Below are 25712 nucleotides of genomic sequence, written 5' to 3'. Positions count from 1 at the left end.
GAACTGGACACAGCATTTCAGAAAAAGGTATAGCATTGATTTATATGATGGGATTATTTTAATGTTCAGCTCTATTCTTTATGCTTCTTAAAACATTGTTTACTTTTTATGACTGCTGTGGCCTATTGAGCAAAATATTATTGGTCTGGGGTAGCAGGAGGGCTCTTCAGCCTGGGAAGGGTGGGGGCGTATACTTTGTCTAAAGGGCAGCACCAACAGTCCTGGCGCTGTCCCTCTGAGGAGTTCACACCCCCTTAGGCTGGGTAGCACCCCCACATCTGTTTTAGCACGTTTTAACTGCGCACACCTAACTTCCACTTTAAAGAAGCGTTGGAAGTGCCTGGCTTGTGCTCCCACAGCTGGTGGAGGCCGACGTTTTTGGGAAGCGCTATGGGGCAGCAGCAGATCCCCTTACGGGGGGCCTGCAGCGGGAGGGCCTAGGCCAGTGAAAGGGGGTGTGCAGAGTGGACGCGAGTGCACAGTGCAGACCTCAGGAGCAGGGGGCCTGGGGTGCAGGCTCCCAGTAGGGGCTGGGCCTGCACGGTGCACTGAGGGAGTCCGACGGTGGAGGCCGCAGGGAAGATGGCGGCGGCCGCAGCCCCTCTCTTTCATCGTCCGTCCCCACAGCGGGCCAGCTACTGCAGAGTACCCCCCTTCCGAGTACGTTTCCCAGTATGCTCTGCGGTCCGTGACTACATTTCCCAGCAAGCTGTGCGCCAGTCTCCAGACTACCTTTCCCAGCCGGCCGTGCGTCGGTCAGGCGGGGGCGCGCCTTGGGGACTACGTTTCCCAGCATGCCGTGCAATCCCGGGTTCGGAGGGGGCCGCACTCGACGGCCGCGAAGGACGCTGGGAGCAGCAGTCCGCGGGGCTTGCGCGCGCCGCGAGGCGGGTCTGGGGCGTGTCCTCGGGGTATATAGGCAGCCGGAGGGGCCGGGGGCTGCACTCTGCCGCCGTCGCCCCTGTCAGGCTCCATGAAATCTGCTGCCGCCTGTGCTGACCTCGCCCCAGGCCCCCCGCCTAGGTACCGCGGCACGGGCTGGGCGCGCCAGGCCGGCTTCGCTGTGGGGGGCGGGCCGAGCGGCGTGGGGGGGAGCCGGTGTGCGGGGGAGGGGGCGAGTAGCGCGGGCCGACCCGCAGGGCCGTGGCTCCGCGCCGCTGGGCCGAGCAGTGACGGGGGCGGCGAGGAGGGGGGACGCTGGGAAAGGCTGGGACCCGGCCCGGTTCCCCTCTGCGCGGCGCCGCCCTCCCCCCCCCGGTGGTACGTGCCGGCCCTTGCCCGGGCGCCGCGCGGGCCCGTTCGGAACGCTGGGGATCCCACGTGACTCGGCCCCGGCCTCCGCCATGTTGGTTGGGGGCAGAGGAGCCCCACAAGGCAAACCTGCCGCGGCGCTGGGGGCGGGGCTATCCGCGTCACGTGGCCTCGGCCGCTGCCTGTGAGCGGCCGCCGTTGGGGTTTGGCGCCAAACAGGGGGCGGGGGCGGTCCGGGGAAAGGCGGGAAAAGGGCCTATTGTCTCCATGAGGGGCGGTGCCTCCTGAGGGAGCGAGGCCCCGCCCCGAGCGCGGGGCTGTGTGTGGTGGAGGGCAGTCACTCCCCCCACCCCCAAGCGCTGCGGGGGGGGGGGCGGGGAAGGTGGCTGCAGTCACCCCGCCCCATGGTGATGTTTGTGTCTGGTGGCAGTGTGTGGCCGTGATTGCTCCCCTCAGCTGGGGGGGTGGGGGGCATGGTACTGTCTCCTCATGTTGGGTGGGAGGCCCCATTGTACCTACCTCGTGTAAACGTAGCCATTAGCCTTGGCTGTGGGATGCCAGGTCTGGCCCTATGGCTTCCACTCCTGTGCCAGGCCTGGCTTTGATAGGAGCCTGGCTGTGTGACTTGCTCATTGTGAAGATGCCTCAGCGCTTGGCATAGCCAGGCGAAGGGGTTGGGGGTTGTATAAGTGATTAACACCAGTGGGCTGAGCCTCGGATACCCCTTTATATGGGGTACCTATGATCCCTTTTCTAGAAGTCAGGAGTTCTGAAGGGCAGACTTTAAATCCAAGGCCGGGGCAGAGTAGGATTTGGAGTTCAGGGGTGTAGGCACCAAACCCACAGGCCACACAGACATCTCTGTACTTGCAGCCCCAGGTACGGCTGTAGTTCTCTACAAAATAACTACCCTAACTTGTACAGCATGGGTTAGGAAGGCTGGTTTAGTAGGTAGGGCACTGGAGAGCTGAGTTCAGTCTCATCTCACCTAAAAATTTCCCATCTGACCATATATGAGTGAATGTGTTCTGTGTTTCCATTCCCCACCTAGACTAATACGTTCTTATCTCTGTGTTGGGATGATAAAGTCCAGTAATAATTGAGATACTGTGGTGATAAGAGCTGTATAAGTACCTAGATAGTATCCTGTGTCACTGAAAGGGTTGTCTACATACAAATTTTTATGTAATCTGAATTGGCTTCCTAAAACCAAATTGGTTATTTTGGTGCAACTCTGTTTAGATGGGTTTCAGAGTAGCAGCCATGTTAGTCTGTATTCGCAAAAAGAAAAGGAGTACTTGTGGCACCTTAGAGACTAACAAATTTATTTGAGCATAAGATTTCGTGAGCTACAGCTCACTTCATCAGATGAAACTTATTTGTTAGTCAAATAACAAATTTATTTGTTAGTCTCTAAGGTGCCACAAGTACGCCTTTTCTTTCTGTTTAGATGCTCTCCTTTGTTTGAAACCCATGAGTGTCAAACCACAAAACTGCACTAACTGCTTTAACTAACCTGGGTTTTAAATTGTGCAGGTAGGTAAAGGTAAACTGTGTAGCCAGGCCTAAAGAAAGGCGCTGAGCCTAACTGAATTGTGTATACAAAGCAGTATGCCGCCTTAGCAAATCTCCACTTAGAAAGTGCTGTCCCCTCTCCTTAGGACATACTCTGGCTATTAGGACTCAGCTCCATGTGGTCCTGTTGAGTGATGGTTCATGGTGAAGAGGGCACATTTTGTAATCCCATCTTCATTTCACCAAAGGCCTCCACCTTCACTGAGCCAGAGGTAGGAAACAGGCTGCACTGGCTACCCTAAATACTGTGCTCTCTTAAGGGCCATTGTCACATTAAGTTCTTCTGACAAAAACCTCAGATTATTTAAAGTGAAAAGCGTTTTTTTGTGTGTGTGTGTGTGTGTGTGTGTTGTTTTTTAAATCTATTTGCCATCTATACTGTTACACTTGTAGTTTGGGAGGGGAAGTGAACTTTCAAAGTGAGAACGGCACTTGAGTCCACTCTAAGATGATGCATGGGAAAACTTAGTGGCGCGCCCCCCCCCCTTTTTTTTTTTTTTTAAGCACTAGATGAGATGTTTCCTAAACTCCAGAATAGTGATCCTGTGGGCTAGAGCTAGCTACATGCATGATGCTGGCTTCCTATTTTCAGCTACAAAGCTACCTTAAGATAGGTAAAACATACTCATTATTTCCCATATAAGCAGTTGCTGTGGTTGACCTGGGTGTTATGCAGTTGATTCTGAGTGGGATGGGAGGTGTTCATGAATGGGTGAGCTAGCCAGCAGTCCAAGACTACTACCTCTGTCTTAAAATTAGGGCTGATCAAAATCTTTCAGTCAACTTCTTTTGACAGAAAACTGGGTTTTTAACTAAAGAAACACTTCTGTGAAAAGGATCTGGTTCTCCCTACTTATTTTCTTATTAGACAACCAATAATTTTTGTTTGGGGGGGGAAACTGGAGTGTTGGTTATTGATGAAAAGTCAATTTTCTACATAAATTTCTGATCCGCTATAATTACAAAATGGTCCACAGTATAGACAAGCTTGCAGATACCTATTCTGGAAAGTCAGAAGTCTGAAATTGTGCACTAGATTTCTCATATCACTGATTCTGAAAATGTGGACTTCTAGTCACTTCATCACCATTTGGTAACACCATGTACAACACTGCAAATCCATTCTAATTGCTTGTTGAATCTTCAGTTGTAGAATGGAAGAGGAATTGGCTGCTCCCTCCACTTCTGCAGACAAAACTGATAGGTAAGGGATTTGTGAGTTAGCAGGCTAAGTTGGCAAACAAAAAAAAATAGGGTAATAGTGGATCTTATTTCAAATTAATATTTAAATCTGACATTGTGCTTTGCTCTAGATATTAAAGGCTATAGATGTCTCATGTTGCCATACAAGAAACCACAGTTTAGGAATACTCTTCTGCTCCCCCTCTCTGGGCTAACACCAGTTAACAGCCTGTGATTCCTTCCGCTGGTAGCTGTAGCACAAAAGTTTGCTTTAGGCATGGCTGCATGACAAATGTGTGGGGGTTTTTTAATGGGTGGTAATAGGCCAACGTTCCACTTTTATGCAGCTGAGCTTCCTGTCTTCATAGATCATAGAATAGAATATCAGGGTTGGAAGGGACCTCAGGAGGTCATCTAGTCCAACCCCCTGCCCAAAGCAGGACCAATCGCCAATTTTTGGCTCAGATCCCTAAATGACCCCCTCAAGGATTGAACTCGCAACCCTGGGTTTAGCAGGCCAATGCCCAAACCACTGAACTGTCCCCTTCTTTCTGCAGGACTTTATACAGTTTTCTCTGTCACCTTTTCAATATAAACTCTTCTCATGTTGAAGTGTTGTATACAAGCCTCTGACTTAGCTGAAGACTGAAAGTTGGCTATTAAGCAGTCTTTCTGGGATCTGCTTCTTGCAGTTAATGGTTAAATTTATTTTAATGTGAGAAATGGAAAAATCTTTGTCCCCTTAGTGCTGGTGCAGATGAAAGTTCTCTAACCGTAACTGAATAATCATGGGGGGGGGGGAGGCTCGCTATTTAGTGCTTCTACACACGTTGCTGGTTGGTGTTTGAGTCTTGGTGGGAAGAGTTTGAAGGCTGGATTTAAAGAGTCTGGGAAATGAAATTGTGTGAACAGCAGGAGGCTACAAACCTCCCTCCAGTTTGTACACTTGGAGATGCTCTCCCAACTGTACAGTGTCTAACTCAGCCCGTGTTCTGTAACTTTACAGTATGGATGTGGATGGAGAAGCCAAAAAACTGCTGGGCTTAGGGCAGAAACACTTGGTATTGGGAAATATTCCGGCAGCTGTTAATGCATTCCAGGAGGCTGCTAGTATATTGTAAGTAACTGAACACATTGCTTTTTACTTGGATTCTTGTTTTGGGTACATCACTGAAGTGAATCAAGCTGAAATGTAGATACTCATCTCAGGCCTAGACAAGCTGTCTTTATAGGTTTCAGAGTAACAGCCGTGTTAGTCTGTATTCGCAAAAAGAAAAGGAGTACTTGTGGCACCTTAGAGACTAACCAATTTATTTGAGCATGGTTAGTCTCTAAGGTGCCACAAGTACTCCTTTTCTTTTTGTCTTTATAGGTAGTCTGCAAGTATCTGAATATAATTACCAGGAAAATTGAGGATTGTACCATGTCTATGTAGATTTCTTTTGAAATAATACATTTGTGCTGCTTAGACATTTAACTATTGGAGTAGTGGCCTACAGTGCCTCAGAAATCAACATCTCAAGAAACCAAACCAGCCCATATATTGCAAAATAAAGAGTGTTCTGCAATGCAGATCTCATAAGTCTAACCACTAGAGAAACATAATCTATAAATTGCAAGCAAAGCAGAGGCAAATTGCTTAGCCTCTCGAGGAAAAGAGCATTTAGAACAGAGGACAGTCTTGAAAACCCACTGTTGGGTGCTCTGAGCAACCAGAACTTTCAGTAAAAACTATTCCAGTTATCAGAAGGGAGAGAACTCAGAAGGGAGAGAACTGACATTTGCCTAAGGGTGGCGGTCACGTGGGAGGTAACCGCTTGGAAATTGACTTTCCCACCCCGAAAAGATTTAAATGTTGTGTATCTGGTAATGTAAAGCTATTTCAAAACATGGTGCAAATAAGATGTACTAACTTGTATTTTTCTTTGTAGGGGTAAAAAGTATGGTGAGACAGCTGATGAATGTGCAGAAGCTTTTTTTTACTATGGAAAATCTCTCCTGGAGTTAGCAAGGTATACTAACAAAGACCCTCTAGCTGGCTTGTCAGTCCTCTGAATACCTAGTATCCCTCTTCCTAGATTTTGACAGTTTAAGATGATATTTTAATTTCTTTATAAAAGGATACAAGTGGCGGAGTACTTTGATAGAAGCAACTAAAAATGTTAGTTTGGAGCCTTTGGGATGAAACAACAGTTAAATGTAATTGCCTCTCTTTAAAAATAAAAATTTAAATGGGGTAGCTGTACCTTACAAGTGGGGAATGGGTATTAGAATAAGGGGGTAGGTCATTGATAGAACACTTGAACTCAAGGAAAAATAGGAGAAATATATGGAGGACAGGGCAGGCAAAAGGGAACTGTTCTTACCTAGATCACTAGCAAAAGTCTAACTGGAGTTATAGGGCATCAGTCCATCTATCTGAAATATTTTTAGAGCATCATCGCCATGTTCTCTTGCCACACAAGTATGGCATGATGCTCAGTATCTACTGAAATCAAGAGTCTGGCCTGGAATAGGAGGCTTTTGCAGGCTAGAACGGGTATAGTAGAAGACCTGTAGGTGGGAGAGGTGCTAGGTAGAGCAGTCAAATGGTATGTTCCTTTGAGCACAAAATGTATTCCTTGGTGCTTGTGTGCAGCTGACTTGCTTCTATTTTTCTAGAATGGAGAATGGTGTATTGGGAAATGCCTTGGAAGGAGTGCAAGTGGAAGAAGAAGAAGGCGAAAAAGCAGAAGATGACTCAATGGTAGAAAATGCTGATAACATAGATGGTATGTAGAGTTGTCTAACATGCCATAGAGATGCCAAGCTGTATTGCCTTGTGTAAATATTGGACCTGGATTCTTTACTTTGCTTCCCTAGATGATCTGAAACTTTGTACCAAAACTTTTAGCAGGTGGAAGAATCTTGTTCTATAAATTTCCCAAACCTAGCTAAAAGATTTTTATTTTGCAAGAAACTCTTCGTTCACACTAGCTTTGAGTCAAGGGGTCACAAAATTTGTCAATTGTGAAGCATTACACTCAAACTTCCTTTCCTGTTCTAAGCTTTCCAGCCAGCTAGGACTGCTTTCTGCACTTGCAGCAGTACAGTGGCATGTGGTATCATTCGCTTAAAGTTGGTCATAAGGGAAGAATTTATTTTGGGTCAGACTCGCCAAACTGTCCTCACTTTAAAAGTTCAAGGGCAGTTTTCATTCTATCATACATTGCAGAGGATTATTGCACAAGGAGTTTTTATCCATCTAGACAAATGGATTTAACTTGGCATCTCTTGCTCAGCTGTGACTAAAAATGCTAATGCATAAAACTGTATATTGCTTGAGTGGTCACTTACAAGATTGTAGGATCTCCCAGAGTTTGTTGCTTGGGACCCAGCTTCTTTAGATTTCAAAAGGAATTGAGTTTAGGAACATGTGCTACACACACACACGTTGGAGGGTCTGAGGGTGGTATTTTCAATTTCCATTAATGCTTTTATCACTAAACTCGAAGAAATGTTTATGCTTCATCTTCCTTAACTATGTAGAAGAAGCAAGGGAGGAGTTGAGAGAGCAGGTATATAACGCCATGGGGGAAAAGGAAGAATCCAAAAAATCTGCAGAAGAGTCTCCAGTACTGAATGAAGCTGGGAAGGAAACAGAAGGAGAGGATGTGGAGATGGGAGGTAAAACAAGAGAAGAGGAAGCAATTGCTGACGTAGAGACGAAGCTTAAAGAGAAGGCAGAAGAGCAGGTAGAGGCAGATATTCAGGAGAAGACAGTGGCAGGAGAGCAGGTGGCAGAAGCCACAGAAGAGCGGGTAGAGGCAGCTATGGAAGAGGAGGCAGTGGCAGAAGCCACAGAAGAGCAGGTAGAGGCAGCCACGGAAGAGGAGGCAGTGGCAGAAGCCAAGGTAGAGTCAGCTACAGAAGAGAAGGCAGTGGCAGAAGCCACGGAAGAGCGGGTAGAGGCAGCCACGGAAGAGGAGGCTGTGGCAGAAGCCAAGGTAGAGGCAGCCACGGAAGAGGAGGCTGTGGCAGAAGCCAAGGTAGAGGCAGCCACGGAAGAGGAGGCTGTGGCAGAAGCCAAGGTAGAGGCAGCCACGGAAGAGGAGGCTGTGGCAGAAGCCAAGGTAGAGGCAGCCACGGAAGAGCGGGTAGAGGCAGCCACGGAAGAGCGGGTAGAGGCAGCGGCAGAAGCCACGGAAGAGCGGGTAGAGGCAGCCACGGAAGAGCGGGTAGAGGTAGCTATGGAAGAGGAGGCCGTGGCAGAAGCCACAGAAGAGCAGGTAGAGGAAGCCACGGAAGAGGAGGCAGTGGCAGAAGCCGAGGCAGCTACAGAAAAGAAGGCAGTGGCAGAAGCCACGGAAGAGCAGGTAGAGGCAGCCACAGAAGAGGAGGCAGTGGCAGAAGCCATGGAAGAGAAGCTAAACAAGTCAAAAGAGGCACTGGCCTCAAAAGAAACATTGTTTGCAGCTGGAAATGCCACCACACCTGCAGAGGGCAAAGAGCCAGCTAATGAAATAGAAACTGAAGAAAAAGTTGAAGTAGCTGTTAAGGTAGAGAAAGAGAGAGATGACCTGATGGAAGAGGGAGATGGTGCTAAGGTAGAAAAAGAAGAGGAGAAAGATGACCTGATGGAAGAGGGTGAAGGTAACAGGGATAGGAGAAGTACTTGTGGGTGGATTACTTGATGGATTTGACTTGCTAACCAGGGGTTAAAAGTTACGTTTCCATTCAGAATTTTCTGTTTGCCATAGACTAATGGAAGGTCTCAAACAAGGGGCACTTGGATATTAAAATCCTCCAAGTAACTGGCTTCAGTTAAGTTTCAAGGAGCAGTGAATAGTTTTAGTTTCTGTCTAATGCTTAACTAACTGCAAAGCAAAATCTTTATGTGGATATCATTTTGGGGGCTGTGGCTAGCTTCAGTGGTAATGTTTGGAAAGCATTAACTAGGCTGGTAGAGAATACTGAATGGATGTCCACTTGCATGTATCTGGGTTTATTGCACTAACCTTCAAATAATTTGAACCACAAGTTGCCTCTGGTCCTAATCTCCCATTCTAGACAGTGGGGCAGTAAAGTAGAATCCACTGAATTGATACATATAATAGCACGTCTCCTTGTTATGAGAATTTGAACTCTTCTGTGGAATCTCAGTGACTAAAGAATGAACTTCATTGTGAAACTTAAATTTAATATGATAGGCTTTAAAATTCCATTGTAAATTGGTGCTAGCTAATACAAGCTTCTTCCTAAGTAGCTTTTCATGTTGTTCTGCTTCATTTAATAGCTGCTTAACTGTCCTAACAAACCAGAAAACAAACTCCATATGCTTTCCAAAATAACATACACTTAGACTTTAAGAGGCTATAAATCATCACATAGTATCTTGATTTTCCAACAATCGGAATGACTGCATGCTTGTACCAGTTGAGCTATTCACAGCCTCATTTAATAGTGATCGAATATCCATGCAGTCTCTTAATTTCCTTAGCAACCTCTGGACAATACTAAAGGCATTTCTCATGTTGAACATCACAATGGAACTGTCTGTACCAATCACAAAGAATGTAATGTAGCTACACTGTAAAGCAGTGGCTCTCAACCCTTCCAGACTATTGTATGCCTTTTTGCAGTCTGATTAGAATATAAATATTCTACTTACGTTTCAATGTATAGTATATAGAGCAATATAAACAACTCATAGTCTCTATGCAATTTTAGTTTGTACTCACTTTGCTAGTGCTTTTTACATTGCCTGTCATAAAACTAGGCAAATATCAAGATGAGTTGATGTACCCCTTGACCTCTACATACCCCTAGGGGCATGTGTACCCTGGCTGAGAACCACTGGTGTAAAGTATCTTCAATTACCATACATTGTGCAGGTAGACCCTTGTATTCTTTCTCTTGCCTCACTCAGTCTGTACCCACAAGAAAAATAGTTCTTAACTCTTGTTTCCCAGATGATAAGAAAAAAAGCCCACTGATGTCCATTTATTAACTTTGGAAGTGCTTATTTGACAACCACATCGTGGTCTAATAAATGTCTTGTCCTCCAGCCTCAAGTGTTGGTCACGTTTGCAGAGGTAAATTATCTAAAAGTCTCTTATTAGGAAGCTAAACACCTAGTATCTTTATTCTCACTCTAATCAATTACATCTCATACATAGAAACTTGGTCTGTTTTTGCAGCAGGTATGCCATTGCCAATGTGGCTGTTGAATCTGGCTCTAGTTATGGCAGTTACCACTGTTGACCTCCCACACCTATGTTCTTTTTGTCAAAAGTAACTGGCTTCCTCAAGAAAAGTAAAATTTGACCAGCTCACAGGCTGGTTCCAGCTTCCAAACAAAACAGAACCTTCTTTTTCCAGATATATTTTGTATTTGCCACGCTGGCATAGGATACCAATCCTGGTGTATAGCAAGCTTTCCCATCCGCTTCCCTTATGTATCAGATGGCTTGTGCCCAAAAGTAAATGCTGGCCGCCATCCCCCCCTCCCACTTCCCCAGGTTCCCTCCCCCCCGCCCCGATTCCCATTGCTAGGATTAATTATGTAACTCTACATTTAAAGCACTTTGCTGCCCCATAAATTCACAAGCTGAACTGGCACTGCAAAATAGCAAGTTGTCTGAATTCATAAGCAGTTTGCATTTGAGTTTTAGACACAGCTACCACACATCGGGTGAGAAATACTATCTTGCTGAAAACATTTGTGACTTGTAGGATGACATACCAGTCATTGGGTGACTGTTTATAACTCCATTGACTTCACTGGGAGCTCCCATGGAATACATCCGAATAGCCCTAAATAAACCCTATACATAGGAATAGCCCTAAATAAACTTCCATTCTAGGCAGCACTAAGTCAGAAAATTTAATGTTAAACTGCTACTGTAGAACTAGAGTAACTAATGTTTTGAGCACGGTGGGTAGTGCAAAGGCTGCAATGTCACTTTGACTGTTCCAGAGTTGCACATAATACTCATCACGAGAAAGAGGGGGATGCTTACCTCTAAACAATTGAACCAAGCAAAATAGATGGTTTAACAGTGTATTGCAAATATCATTATTCTCCTCCACAAACTTTCCTTGCAGAAACAGAAGGATCAGATGAGGAAGATAAAGAAAATGACAAAACTGAAGATAATAAAGAAAATGACTCGACCGTTGAAGATAAGGTGAGCTCTTTTGACTTGGAGGATGATGTGTTCTTCCAAATGAACTGAGAACTAATGCTTATGGCATTGGTTAGATCCAGGCACAGAAGTGTTCTATTCCTGACCTCAGGTCCTCATCATATTCTGGTAATCCTAAAAGAAAAGGAGTACTTGTGGCACCTTAGAGACTAACACATTTATTTGAGCATAAGCACCTTTGCAGACACTTCACAGTGAAACTATTACAATAGGTATATTTCTGGTAGTCTTGGGTATCAAACTATCCTCACTCATGAGCTAATGCCCCCAAGGTTATGGTATTACACTTGACCTACTTTGCCTTCTCAGTCCTTGCCTGACTAATACATTTGTGAAGTGTGTCTGTGCTGTTACGCGTTTTTCTCTGGACCAGTAACTGCACTCTGGCAGCCAGTGCAGATACAGATTGTACCAGACTGCAGCAGTCTCACAATGACCATACTTCAGCATCACTATTCGCGATACACAGCTTGTAACACCCATCTGATTCTTCACTAAAGGATTATATCCCCCTCTTTACCGCCACACCTTAATGATTTGAGGTAAAGTGGATTTGACAGGGGTGGGAAGGAAGGAAGTAGTTCTAGCGGCTCTCCTGCATGCCAGTGCAGGGATTGCATAATTTGGATTTTAACTATGGTGCTGTAGCAATTCAGCACCCCTATGCCCTGACTTAAAGGACTTGCTTAACATGGGGGTTCTCAACCCATGGGTTGAAACGCAAAAATTGGGTCACCAGAATGTGTCAGTGTCACAGAACTGTCTGGGCTCAACTCTCCACAATAGGTGTCGTGATCTGGTGCACTGGGTTCCAGCATCACTCAAGTTTGGCCCCTCTCTCACAGTGATACGGTCAGACCAAACCTGAGCAAAGTCGTGACGGCCTAGAGTGGGGAGCAGAGCCCAATCAGTGCAACAGGACACAAGCTGAGAGGGAATGATTGGTGTCATGTTCTCCAGTAATACTGTCTGCCCCTGGGTGTGTGTATGTGTGCACTTTTTTTTTTTTTTTTTTTGGAGAGTTATTGGCTCACCATACCTCTGCCCTCCAGTTCCTTCTTCAGACCCCCTAAGTCCTTCACTGAACCCCTAGGCCCCCTGATCTCCCACTTATCTCTGGGCCTCGTGGACCATGTTTTGGCAGAGATGTCTTGGCTTGCTTTACCCTCCCTCCCCAGTTGGTGGGGTTTTTTGCCTGTTCACATCTGGCCAGAGCATCTGGAATCTTAGCTCTGAGCCCCCTGCCAGATGGAACCCTGTGGGGCCAGTGTGTGGTCTGGGGGCATCTTAGTGGTGTCTCTGGGTTGTGACAGGCCATCAGGGTTGACAAATGGGTCCTGACCCAAAAAGGTTGAGATCCTCTGGTTTAACATACACCATGTTTTAGCAGACCACTACACAACTGCATTAAATAGAATTTCTTTACCCCATTGTGTTGGTGTTGCCATTTGGGTGTAATGGATTACCTTGCTTGAACAATCTTTATTGAGATTTCGCTTTAGCTCCTTTATCTTCTAATTCCTGGTCCTCTTACTAGTAGTATCTTAAAATTAAATTGTTCCAAGGTAATGTTGGCAGAGGTTTTCAGTAGTATTCAAATGACTGTAAATAAACTGAAGATGTGAGATGTAGTCTTAAACAGAACCTGAAATCAAGAACTCAATCTTGAGTCTCAACTAACTTGAAAATAGACTACTTTATCAACTTGAGACAGTGACAAACGAAACCACTTACTATGGCTTTGAACTTTAAATTCATGATGAGCACCTTTGCTACATTGTTACACATTGCTTCACTGAGACAAGTCTTCATTTTTAAAATAAAATTAGAATATAATTCTAGTCTTTTCAGGAAAGTGAAGAGGATGAAGTTGGAAATCTGGAGCTGGCTTGGGATATGCTGGAGTTGGCAAAAGTAATCTATAAAAGGTAAAACTTTACACGTCTTGATTTGAGTCGGTTAAAAAATAAAGGAACTTACAGGAAACCACTGGGGAGTTGGCATAATAGAGGTGCACTAGATAAAGAGGTGGAAGCCTCTGATCAGGGTTTTTATAGCAAACTAACTAAAGTTTTCTTGATTTAGACAGGAAACAAAAGAAGCTCAGCTCCATGCTGCTCAGGCTCACCTGAAACTAGGAGAAGTTAGCATTGAATCTGGTAAACTATCTGTCTGAAATCTGATTGTACATAAAGTGCTGCAGTATTAAACTGGCTTAACTTCTTGCTAACTTTCACCCCATCTCACCCACCACATAGTTATTTAAAACAGTCAGAGGTGATTCAGATTGCTGGAGAGAGAAGATAAACTTCAGACCACATGGGGGAAGTGCCCAGAAGTTTGAATAGTCTTGGGACAGATAAGGGAATAAGCCAATTACCTGCCAACTAAATTCTTGAGCAAAGTGGGGGAAGGCCATGTTGAGCCTCAGTTTGCTTTCATTGCTGGAATAGGAATAGCAGTGGCTTGGAAATAGGCTTGTACACTATAGCTGCTCTTGAATGTGGCTCAAGAAACTCTAGGAAATGGAGAACTTTTTCACCTTCAGTAGTAGGCCAGAAGCCCCACACACCAAACTGCTGTCAGAATGAGATGGGGGGAAGAATACAAATTGAGAGGATGTTGGGTTCTAGAAATGGGCAGACTCCCTAAAACACTCAAGTTGGCTTCTTGTTGTTCTTGAATGCAGTTGCTTAATCCTGAGACTTTTGCCTCATCTTGAAGTCTGCCTCTCCTCTTGAAACAATGTAGTTCTTTATCCTCTTTGCCCCTGTTGTCTGTTTGACTAGAAAGTGGTTTCAGACTGAATTCATCTGGGAAGGTTCTGTGGGTTAGGACTGCAAAATTAGGGTTGAGCATATGCCACCTCTATAATATCAATGGGGGAATTGCAGTTTGAGGGTGGAATTATCCTTGAGCAGCTTTATTTCTTAATGTTAAAATTATTTATTTATAATTTATTTCTTAAATGCACTCTTGGCCAATTGTCTATCAATGGTATGTAAAATAATTAGAGTGATATAATTTAGATAGAGTAAGAAACTGAACACCAATACCTAGTCTGCTTTTGTCTCACTTTCCCTGCTTCACCTGTATGGAAAACACTTTAAAAGTAACTGTCTAAATCACTGCTGAAATGTGGGGAGAGGATTGGGCAGGAAGTAAACACTAACTCCAGCTGAGTGTCCCTTTAATTGTTAGCATCACTCAGTGAGGCAACTTCTTTCAGCTCATGCAGAATCTGAGAGCAGTCTATGGAATAAATTAGATGGGGAGACAGACTGGTAACTTTGTTTGTTTGGCTTGATACTTATTAGTTGTATTTGTGAAGGTTTATGGCTTTTCTGTTGTAGAAAACTATGCACAAGCTATAGAAGAGTTTCAGGCGTGCCTCGCCTTACAGCAGAAGTACCTAGAGGCCCACGACCGCCTGCTAGCAGAGTCGCATTACCAGCTGGCACTGGCATACCACTACAACAGCCAGTTCGACGACGCAATTCTGCAGTTCCGTAAATCAGTAGAAGTCATTGACAAAAGAATGGGTAAGTAGACTTGCTAAAATTCTAGCTCAGTGGTTCTCAAACCATTGTATTCGTGAGCCCTTTCACATCGCAAGCCTCTAAGTGTGACCCCCCCCCCTTATAAATTAAAAACGCTTGTTTATATATTTAACACCATTATAAATGCTGGAGGCAAAGCGGGGTTTGGGATGGAGGTTGACAGCTTGTAAAACCACCCCCCCCCCCCAGTAATAACCTCATGACCCCCTAAGGGGTCCTGACCACTGTTTGAGAACCCCTGCTCTCGCTAGCAAACTGGTTAACTGTCATAGGAAAGCTGGATTGAGCTGAGGTTAGTAACATGGAAGCACACTACTCTCCACAGTTCTCTGAATGGTCTCTAATGAAGGCAGGGTAGCTCAGGTGCCCTTGCCTGTTGCACTGTTGGTTTAATAAACTGCTGACAACTTAAACCTGTATTCCTCTAGTGATGCTGACTGAACGAATAAAGAAAGCAGAAGGAGGATCCACTGAAGATGAGAAGGAGATCGAAGAATTAAACGGACTACTTCCTGAAATTAAGGAAAAGATAGAGGATTCAAAGGAGTCTCAAAAGAGTGCAAGAGTAGCTGAACTGGCTTTGAAAGCAACTCTGGTTAGCTTTTAGTTTAATTACTTTTCTAGTAAGTTGCCATTAACTAATGGTATAGCTGAAGGAGAGCAGAAGAGCCCACAACAGCAGGGTTGGTTGTACTGGTCTAGAATTAGTGATTGTCTGAAAATGACTTACCTTCCCATGACCAGAAACTGTTAAATCACTCAGAATGAAATATGGCTGACTTCCCTTTGACTTTGAGGGGGGAAAGCATTGGACTATCACATGTTGCCACTTTGCTTTTCCCTCTTGATTAAGCTACCTCTTATTGGACAATCAGCTGGCTCTCAACAAAGAGGCTAGAGGAGACAGTGACATCACATGCCAGCTGTTTAGCACTAAACCAGAAGGGCAATGCTTTTTGGCAAGGGTTTGGGTTTGGGTTTTTTGGGCCAGATGGCAGTAGACTAGAACTGGGTTACAAATACAGCCTAGTTTGAGAATCCTAAATTTGGTTTAAATCTGGTTCAGCATCTGGTGGTGGCATATATCCTGAATAGTTGTATAGCGTAGCCAACCTTTCTGAAGGTGCTTCTACACTGAAGACCTTTCTAAGGCAGGGGAACAATTAAGTTCTGCCTGTCTAACTGATAGGCAACCTGTTTGCTCACTCACTGTGAAATATCAATTTGTTGGGTTGGTATAAACGTCTACAAACTGGGTGCTTGGTACAAGAAACAAAATAACCACAACTGAGGATTAAGTACTTCATAATTTTACAGTCAGAATTGATTTGGTTAACGTAGATATAATAAATCACATCAGAGAGAAACTAAACAAACCTATTAAACCCTAACTTAATTCATGGTATAGCAGGAACCATGGATTTGTGCGGTAAAGTCCCGGCATGCTGTGGAGCTCAGAAATACAACTGGAAGCCAGTACTTGGTTAATCACTATGGCTTCTTTCATTTTAGGTTGGAGGTGCTACCTCCAGTTTTACACAGAGTGAAGAAAGCTGTTCCGTTTCCACAGTAAGTGAAACAACTCTGAGTTCAGGCAGACATTTAAGTACTACTAAATTGGAAGGTTTTAATGTTTGATGTCACTTACATTACAACCTCTATCTTGTAATAGATTCCAGTAAGAAAGCCAGCTGATGGAGCATCCCAGTGCGTTACAGACATCTCTCATCTTGTCAGAAAAAAGGTGTGTCCAGATATATAGCTATTTGGACAAACTAATATAAAACTACCACTGGCTTGCACTGTATCTCATTTGATTTCTTGGCTAAACAAAGCCTTTAACAATCACTGTTATGCACAGAACAAATTCTAAAAAAAAAAAAAGGAATACTGCATAAAACTCCTTTCCCCTGGGAGCCAATCAGTCTTCCTGGAGAGTAGCTTTTGATGGTTCCTTTGTATGCTTTACCGCACTCTGCTAGATCCACACTAGTTTAACTTCAAAGCTGAATTGTGTGGGTCATGTAGGCACTTCTTAAATAAGTGCTCTACTATGTTGAGGCCCTGCATGAAGGAGCAGGGTCGGCCATAGATAAAGGGCAAACAACCAGGCTGGGTTGGGTTCCCTTATTTCCAAGTGGAAATGGAGCACTGAAGTTAAATAACAAAGTAGCAAAGCCAGTCTAAATGTGTAGTATGCATACTTCTAATAAAATCTGACTTATTGGAGTAACCTTAAGGGAAACTAGTGTTTGGTTGTAGTTTAACGTTAACGGGTGTTCTCATTAGTATTTTCCTAATCTAAACCAAATTTCACAGCACTTTTCATTTGCCTACTGTATGTACTGTTATGACACACCATGGCTATCTGCATTTTGTCACACCAGCATCTTTCAGAGCAAGTTTGAAACATCTGCCCTCAGCTCTGAAGCTTAGATCAGATGTCATGAGTACTAAAAACAGAAATTTAATCTAGAACTAGGATGCTTTTCTGCTAGGTCATAATGAAGGATGGCAAAAATGAAGATAGTATCAGAACTCTTACTGTAACTAAACTCTTATGCCTAAAGCTTCAACTGAATCCTAACTCCTGACTATTTGGTGTGACCCCTCATAACTAAAAGTTGAATAGTTAATGAACAGTGACATCTAGACGCTAATTTTCTTAAGTCTTAAATTTGTACATAGTGAAGACTAAACAATTTTGTCTTCAGAGGAAACCAGAGGAGGAGACTCAACAGGGAGACAATGAAGCTAAGAAATCTAAACCAGAACCGGCTGTCAATGGTGGTGGTGATGCTGCCCCCAGTGGAAATGAGGTTGCAGAAAAAATGGAAGAGGAGGTGGGCAGTTGAGTCAGAATTCTGTGCCATGTATATTTCCTTCTCTGTTCAGGCATACCTTTCATGCCTGGTACATCTAATGCTTTATTACCTTCTGGTTTAAGACTCTTCTATAAGGAGCTGGGGAATTTGCCCAGTTCAGCAGAGTGCATGTTACACACAAGATGTTTAGCCCTTAATCATTTGGAAAATAACTTGGAGTTCAGTGTATTAAATTACAGCTGAGCTAAAACACAGAATTCTCCTTTCTGCTAAAGTATTGGTGTGCAATGGAATAAAGCCTGTTTGATTTTAAGTAAAAGGACACTCAGGCTATGAAACTGTCTATAGAGTAGTGCTTGGTTTCTGTAATTACCGGTGAAATGTAGGTAACCAGTCAATGCAATTCTCCAAGCTATCAATTTATGCACCAACTGGTAAAGCGTTAATTGATGTGGAACATATAAGACTGGCTCTTAACAAAATTCATTCTTCTCTTTCAGACAGAGAAAAGGCCACAAGTGGAATCAGGGGCTGCAGTTGAAAGTACAGTATGATAGGTCTTTAGCATGGACCACTCCTCTCCTCCCAAGGAGAATGGTTTTGTATATAGTGTATTTTTTCACTTTGGCAACTTTTGTATGACTTCAATAAAGATTGTAAGCAAATGTTTCAGATTTTGCCTCAGTAAGGGTGAGTCCTGTTCCTGGTACTAAGCACAACAGTACAGATGAACAATTTCTCATCTCTATAGTATTGTAGATCTTTGTCAACTGAACAAAATGTCCCAAGGACCTTTACCCAGCTACTTGGAGACTGTAATGAAGTAAACGGCATGTCACAGGTGTCTTGCTTGGCTGATTTTAGAAAGTCAACTATCTTCTTCTTGGAGCATTAGATTTGATCTAGAATTAACAGCTGGGCCTGAAATAAGGAGAAAACGGAGACAATAATTCTGTTAACAGTCTGTAGAGTTACAGCTGTCCCTCTAGATAGAGACAAAACATAACATTTAAAAAGGCACAGGATACCTCTAGAGTTGGGTTCTTTACTACAAGAAGGGATTGGAAAAGCAAAACACTTTGATTCTTACTTTACTAAATAGTGAATGAGGCCTTTCTTAGTTGGATGGAAATGCAAATTAACACCATTCTAAAATGGTATTTCTATTATTTAAAGAAGCTTTAACTGTGCATAATATCTAAGGTCTTATCAATTTATATTAAACCAGTTTATTAAATTAAAGGAAGTGTTAGCTGTAATAACCAGAATCAGCTCAATTCATTAATGTCCTCTGAGATCATTCTCATGCATAGACTAAAAGGAGAAAACAAGTTTCCTAGTTTTTCAACTCACTGATTTCTTAACTTTAAATGAACTAACTAGTCACTGAAATGATTCTCTCTGCACTTGAAGAGGCTACTGCTGTCAAAAACTGGTTATTGCACTTCAACAACTTCTGGTTCCGGGAGCTTCTACCAGTTCAGTGGTCTGACTTTCTTTAAAACTTGGAAGCAAATGTGTAGTATATTTTTAATCTAATTTTAAATCCTTGTATCCTGTTGTGAAATATTAGTGGTGCACTTCATATCTTGTCCTCTTTGTGAAAAGCAACCAGATTATAAATTACTCATGGGAACTAAAAGTTGGGGAAACCCCTGGTGCAGATTGAGTGGGTGTGAGAAGAAGGGAGTCTGTCTCCATTCTGCAAGTAAGAGAATGTGATGTTACAAACACAAGTGTAGGTTTAGTTTTGTCAGTTAATAAAACTATAGGGTGAAAAGGACCACAAATTATGTAACTCTACCTCTAGTCTAACCCCCTGCTACGATGTAGGATTTGTCTCAGCCATCTGTCTTGGATAATTATCCAGCATCTTGTTGAAAACCTCCACTGAAGGAGCTTCCACACCTTTCCTAAGGCAGTTTGTTCCATTGTCCTGCTGTTCTTACAACTAGAAGTTTTTCTTAAGACTTAATCTAAATGTGCTGTGCTGTAGTTTGAACCCACTGCCTCTTGTCCTGCCCTCTGTGGCAAGAGAACAATTTTTCTCCATCTTTATGGCAGCCTTTCAAGTAGTTGAAGATAAATCATGTGCCTCCCCCTTATACCAAACTAAACCTACCCAGTTCCTTCAGCCTTCCCTGATATGGCTTGCATTACATACCTTTGATCATCTTTGTCATTCACCTCAGGTCCTTTCCAGTTCCCCTACATCCTTTTTGTGCAGCAGTGACCAAAGTTAGACACAGTATTCTAATTGGGGCCTGACCAGGGCTGAATAGAGTGGTACTGTCACTTGTATGCTATGCTTCTCTTAAATCAACCCAAAATTGAAATGCTGGATGTGTGTTTTTCACAAGAGCAGTGCATTGATGACTCAGGTTGGTCTACCATGACTGATTCTTCTTAGCAGTGGTGCTGCCAAGCCAGTTATTCCACATTCAGTGTATCATAGAACTGGAAGGGACCGCAGGAGGTCATCTAGTCCAGTCCTCAGGACTAAGGATTATCTAGACCATGCCTGACACATGTTTGGAGATTTTTAAGAGCAGGTTAGACAATGATGGAGATTCTACAACCTCCCTAGGCAATTTGTTCCAGTGCTTAACCACACCGACAGGAAGTTCTTCCTAATGTCCAACCTAAACCTCCCTTCCTGCAATTTAAGTCCATTACTACTTGTTCTATCCTCACAGGTTAAGAACTTTTTTTTTTTCTCCCTCCTCATAACCTTTTGTGTACTTGAAAACTTATGTCCCCTCTGTCTTCTTTTCCAGCTTAAACAAAGCCAATTTTTCCAATCTTCCCTCAATTCATTTTCTAGACCTTTAATAATTTTTATTGCTCTTCTCTGGACTTTCTCCACTTTGTCCATATCTTTCCAGAACTGGACAATACTCCAGTTGAGGCCTAATCAGTGTGGAGTAGAGTGGAAGAATTACTTTGCATGTCTTACTCACAACACTCCTGCTAATACAGCCCAGAATGATGTGTGTGTGTTGTTGTTTTTTTTTGGCAACATTAGCAATCATCTTTGAAAAGTCGTTGAAAACAGGAGAGATTCCAAATGACTGGAAAAGTCTATAAAAAGGGAAATAAGGACAACATGGGGAATTACAGACCAGTCATCTTAACATCTGTACCTAGAAAGATAATGGAGCAAATAATTAAGCAATCAAAGGCCTGGTCTACATGGGGGAGGGTTGGGGGTGAATCTATTTAAGTTATGCAACTTCAGCTACATGAATAACTTAGATTTCTTCCCACCCCTGCCCCCCAACCTAGTGTAGACCAGGCCTTACATGTCTTTGCTGAATGTCATTCTGTTGGCTATACCCTAGTTCTCCAATTTATCAAGCTGCCTTTGAATTTTAGCTCTATCCTCCAAAGAGTTTGTAACCCCCCCAACCACCACCTCTGTCATCTGCAAATGTGAGCTGAACATGGTAAGAGACTGTGCTGATCATTAATAAAAATGTTAACCACCACCAGACGCCCAACAGATTCATGTGGAACCCTACTTGCAACCTGTTTCCAATGTGACATCATTTCAATAGTTACTCTTTGTGTGTGGTTGTTTAACCAATTATGGATCTATTTAATGTAGTTCTACCAAGCCTGCATTTCTCCAGCTTGCTTATGAGAATGGCAGGGGCGTGTGTCAAAAGCCTTGCTGAAGTGCAGGTATATTATGTCCACTACCTTCCCCCTATCCACCAAATCAATTAGATTGTCAAAGAAGGAAATCAAGTTGGTTAATACAGTTAACATAGCTTTCTTACCTCTTGCTGGGTTTCTGCCGTCTGTGGCATTAGATCTGTAACTTTAGCACCACCAGGCTCCTTCTTGTAGAACTCTATGCCTTCCATGGGGAGGTAGGACTGATTGATACCCTGAGGTTAAAAAATAGACAGTTAACACAGTGGGGACTCTTAAAAGATGACTTCAATTGTGCAGTGTTTTTGAACATTTTTGATAGCAGGGACTGGCTTGCTTTCTAAACTCTGTCTGAGAGATCTCATCCACCAGCACTGCTCCAGTGACCGGTTGTTTAGAAACACTGCTCAGGTACATGGAAAACAGTGTCTTCCTGGGGTAGTGATGAGGTACCTATAACCTTGTTAATCTAAGAGTCCCAAACATTCAGTGGTACTGGATCTCAACAGTACTGTCTTGGAAACTAAGGTACTTCTAGACCAGGTAACTAGAAAACTCTAGCCAGACAGATGTGTATGTATACAACCTCATTAAATTATTTAAATAGGAATGCAAGAAGGTGTTCCCTCCCTTCAAAAGCCTGCTCCCTTTACAGGAAGTCTGACTTTTTTTCTAGGCATTGTCAATCAACTCTTCCCTCCAAAAGCCTACTGATGGGGGGGGCTAGTCAAGTTAAGTACCAAGCATAATACAGCAAGAAATTCTTCCACTTTATACTTTAATTTCACCCTCCATTTAGCTATATAGATACACACACACACCCCAAAATTCCTCTACCTCCCTATTACTGATAGGAGGGATAATCAGACCTCAAGTGATTTTTAAAGTGATAGTGTGTGAGACAGTAAAAATTGGGTGTTCAGGCTCCCAGGTTATATGCACTTTAGCCACAGTCCTCTTTCCCTCCATTAGGTGAAAGTAGAGGTAATTACCCTTCAAACATTACAGGCCGTGTAGTAAACAAGCTTGTGGAAGTTCCCTTCAGTCTATTTTTTTCACTCTGCTATTGACACTCCCTATAGATGTCCTGCAATAACCGGTACTTGTGGCTTTTGTAGCACGTATCTTCCATTGCAGTCAGATATTATGAAGTAGTGGGGTCTATTCCTTCATGTGCATGCCACTGCCATTAGTAGAGGTGAGTTGTGGCTGTCTGCATAGAACCTGCAATGTGAATAACTTGGCTACTAGTGTGGGAACCCACCTGTACTCCCTCTTCAATAAAATCCACAACTCATCCCCTCCCTCAGTGTTCCCAGGCCGGTGCTGATTCTGTAAGCACCGCTCTTGCAGATACTGAGCAATCCGAGCAGTGCTGCTGGACAGTGACGTGTTGTTAGCAGGCCTGTTTTTTAGATAAGACCTAAAATGGGTTTCCTGACCACCTGTGAGCATTAAACATTGCTTGGCACATGCTCCCCGAAGTGGTGGTACCCTGGTTTCCTGGACAAATTTCTACACAAGCAGGGTCTGCCTCCTTATGGTCATTGGTAGTATCAAAGGTGAGGAAACCCTAGGGCCAAGTGCCAGTTCCATTCAAAGGAGGACACCTGCACCCCTCCACTAACAGCATCGCATCACCGTGCTCACCTGTTTGTGGGGCAGGCTAAGTTCTTCATCCCGCCTACCATCTGCTATACGGACAACCACAGATGCCCCTCTTACCAACTGAATCTGTGAGATGGAGAACACCTGTCAGCCTGGTGTTTGGGGATAACTGAAGAGCACCCACAATTGGAGTCAGATTTTTAAAACACACAAAAAAAACCCTTAGCTGATCTCGCTGTGACACTGACGAGGGGAATGACTTGGCCTGGTTATGGATTCTGCACTGTCAAAAATCTTCTCTTTGCACTCCTGATAGTTACAAGCGCTGCACTATGTTGACCTGGACAGACATAGTGGCCTAATACTTTAGGCTCTGCACCAAAGCAGTTGCACCCAGGGAAATCCATTTTGATTTGCTAAAGGAGGTTACGACACTTGTGCAAAGTAGGTATAAAATGTCACTAAATCAGCACTCTCTTGGCAGCCCCCGAACAGCATTTTACACAGCTGTGAGTGACATGAAGTGGAAGGCAGTGCAGGGCTCCATCAAAGTTCTGGCATGGGACTCCTGGCACGGCTGCATATTATGCAGGAATTTAAGAAGGATGTCTATGCTCAACTCATTGGTACCTCCTAAAGTGCCCCACCAGACTTTTTGTACGTAATTAGTCCCGTTCGGAGACGGCGTTTCTCTATAGATATAAGGCATAAAAAGCATTCAAATTTAGGACAAGCCTAGAAGCATTTGGCCCAAGGCGGATGTGTATCTGTGTTGTACTTGCAAACAGACTGGTGCATCAATAGACATCAGATCAGAATAAAGTTCAGTGTTGGAGGAAAGATTAAAGGGAAACAGCTTCTGACCTACAGAAGAAATACTTTTTTTTTTTTTTTTTACACTTTGCCAAGTGGGGCTAAACAGCATACTACACTAAAATCACTTGGGAGGGCGAGTGGAGGGAGGCCCTTGATTCCTCCAAGATCATGAGCAGTTTGACAATAATACTCATGTTTCAGGGTAAGGGCTCTGCAGGATGGGTAAGGTAACATTTAGTCTTGATGATTTCACTTCAGAGAGCTAAAGATGAGTTTTCTACTTGCCTGCACTACAAAATTCAACCTCGAGCTGAGCACAGACGGGTCTGTCGTGCCTGTCCAGCGGGGAACAGTCCTATTGTGCGGCTGGCACGCACAGGACAGTGCTGAGGCCTGGAGCAGAAAAGAAGCCACCTGGCTCATGCCGAGCTCCATTAGCTCTGCAGGACCAACACGATTTTTACTCCTCTAAGGCCCTAATTCTGACCCTATTGACATCAAGGGGAATTTGACCATGCAGTGTGGCGGGTCAGGAGGGGTCATTTTTCATCGAAGCCTTAACACTGGAGACTCCTCTCGCTATTACACAGTGATTAAAAACACAGTGCACAGGCGTGGCATGATTTACTCACCACTTTCCTGTTTGCCAGCCCCTGTGTAACGCTGGCGCACGGCCCCTGGGATAAGGCGGTCACAATGTTCTGTTGGAACATGAGCAACACCCACACTTAGCTGAAGAACTAGTAGTCTGCGCACACAGCTGCAACTGCCTCCCTCCCCACCCCCATCATTTTCCCCAGTGGTGGCACAAGAGGAGTCCAGTGGGCAGGGAGCAGCCAAAGATGGGACCTTTGGCCAGAGAACTTCTGAGATGGGACTTTCTCTGCCCTGTGCTGATCGGCTGTTTCACCTCAATGTCACACCCCCATGTGCCCCATCTGCCCTGTCCCCTTCACTTAACGTCACGTCTCTTTCCACTTAGCTGATCTCCTCCTAATTAACCCCTGCCCCCTCACTCCAAAACCCTGTGGCACTAACATACCCTTTGTTGCCATCACCCTGTTCACTCGGCATGTGTTACACCCCTTCCCCGTGTCGGCTACTAGGGTATGTCGACACCGGGATAAAAATCCACAGCCGGCCCAGGTCAGCTGGCCTGAAAAATTGCTGTCTAGACCTTTGGGCTCAGGCTGGTGCCTGAGCTTTGGGGCCCTGTGAGGCAGGGACCCTGCCAGCTGTGGGTTTATCATCCCTGTGTAGATGTATCCTTAGAGTGTGAGCTCTTCAGGACAGGGACTGTCTGCTGCTTTGTGTCTCTACAATGCCCAGTGGGGTCCCACTCTTGGCTGGTCCTTGGGCACGACTGTAATAAACATGACTAATAATAATCCTTAAAGACTAGGGCACTTGAGCCGATGATGCTGAGTAATAAGGGACCCTGAGCAGCAAGGGAAGAGGAAAGGAACCCTTCTCCCTGTGCAGCACTTGTCATCCCAAAGGTGCTACAGAAAAGCATGAGGGCACACGGGAGAGCTGCATTTGAACGCCAGTGGGTCTCTGATGAGAACTGGTCTGTACCTGGCTGGGAGCCCCCTGGTACAGAGGCAGCTGATAAACATCAGTGTTGCAGTAGCCACTAGAGAACACTTGGAGAGCAGCCCATGCTTCACTCCCCAATGCATAGCGCAGCCTTTCGCCCTCTTTCCTCATGATTCCTCTCTGCACTGGTCTGGGGGCTGCCTTTTTGCGCGGAGTGTCTGGCTCAGGGTTCACCAGGACTTCGTGCAGGTGGATAATCACCGTTAGATACTCATTGTAAATCCTCTGGGGAAAGGACTGGAAGGAAACAAAACATTAGCTGTGGAAAACTAAAAACTGATCAAGAAACTGGAGACCATTTCGTGGGCATAGGGGGAAGCTACCACTTCATTAAAACAAAACACTTCAATGCATAACCTAACGGACCAGTGGCTTGAGCAGCTGGCAGCATGGATTCTGACTCACTATGTGGCTGCTCGGCTTCCGTCTGCCCTATCTGCAAAATCAGGATC

The 25712-nt window shown here is 44.3% G+C and overlaps 2 protein-coding genes across 13 annotated transcripts in view; one reads left to right on the top strand and one right to left on the bottom strand.

Moving 5' to 3' along the window:
• Window positions 1-866: 866 nt before the first annotated feature.
• NASP (nuclear autoantigenic sperm protein) lies at window positions 867-18245 on the top strand. Of its 8 annotated transcripts, none has more exons than XM_075131884.1 (17): window positions 878-1023; window positions 2913-3038; window positions 3974-4030; window positions 5015-5125; window positions 5940-6020; window positions 6670-6779; window positions 7537-8174; window positions 8232-8640; window positions 11095-11177; window positions 13038-13123; window positions 13281-13354; window positions 14549-14737; window positions 15184-15350; window positions 16268-16324; window positions 16428-16499; window positions 17470-17598; window positions 18081-18245. In XM_075131884.1, exons 2-17 carry the CDS (start codon window positions 2968-2970, stop codon window positions 18132-18134), a joined length of 2388 nt encoding a protein of 795 aa, XP_074987985.1. In that variant the 5' UTR covers window positions 878-1023; window positions 2913-2967; the 3' UTR covers window positions 18135-18245. The 8 variants fall into 8 exon arrangements, with proteins under 8 accessions (XP_048717367.2, XP_074987985.1, XP_048717366.2 ...); XM_048861417.2 differs by having other exon boundaries at window positions 879-1023; window positions 7537-7952; window positions 8121-8640; XM_048861409.2 differs by having other exon boundaries at window positions 7537-8640; window positions 13047-13123.
• The window catches only part of CCDC17 (coiled-coil domain containing 17), a 44540-nt gene continuing 30004 nt past the window's right edge, over window positions 11177-25712 (bottom strand). For 2 of the 5 annotated variants that reach the window (XM_048861406.2, XM_075131881.1), the window contains 5 exons: window positions 25240-25497; window positions 24294-24362; window positions 22888-22971; window positions 21363-21473; window positions 16357-18501 (listed from right to left, as the gene is read on the bottom strand). In XM_048861406.2, the coding sequence (XP_048717363.2) occupies window positions 18472-18501; window positions 21363-21473; window positions 22888-22971; window positions 24294-24362; window positions 25240-25497 (552 nt within the window). In that variant the 3' untranslated portion in view covers window positions 16357-18471. Of the gene's footprint in view, window positions 12798-16356; window positions 18502-21362; window positions 21474-22234; window positions 22462-22887; window positions 22972-24293; window positions 24363-25239; window positions 25498-25712 lie in introns of those variants that run through there. The other 3 variants (XR_012669746.1, XR_012669745.1, XM_075131880.1) reach the window with 3 other exon arrangements.

This window comes from Caretta caretta, chromosome 8 (assembly GCF_965140235.1).
Source record: "Caretta caretta isolate rCarCar2 chromosome 8, rCarCar1.hap1, whole genome shotgun sequence".
In the NCBI taxonomy this organism is placed as follows: Eukaryota; Metazoa; Chordata; order Testudines; family Cheloniidae; genus Caretta; species Caretta caretta.
Note: the sequence above shows the minus strand (reverse complement) of the source record. Positions and strands in the feature narration are given on the sequence as shown.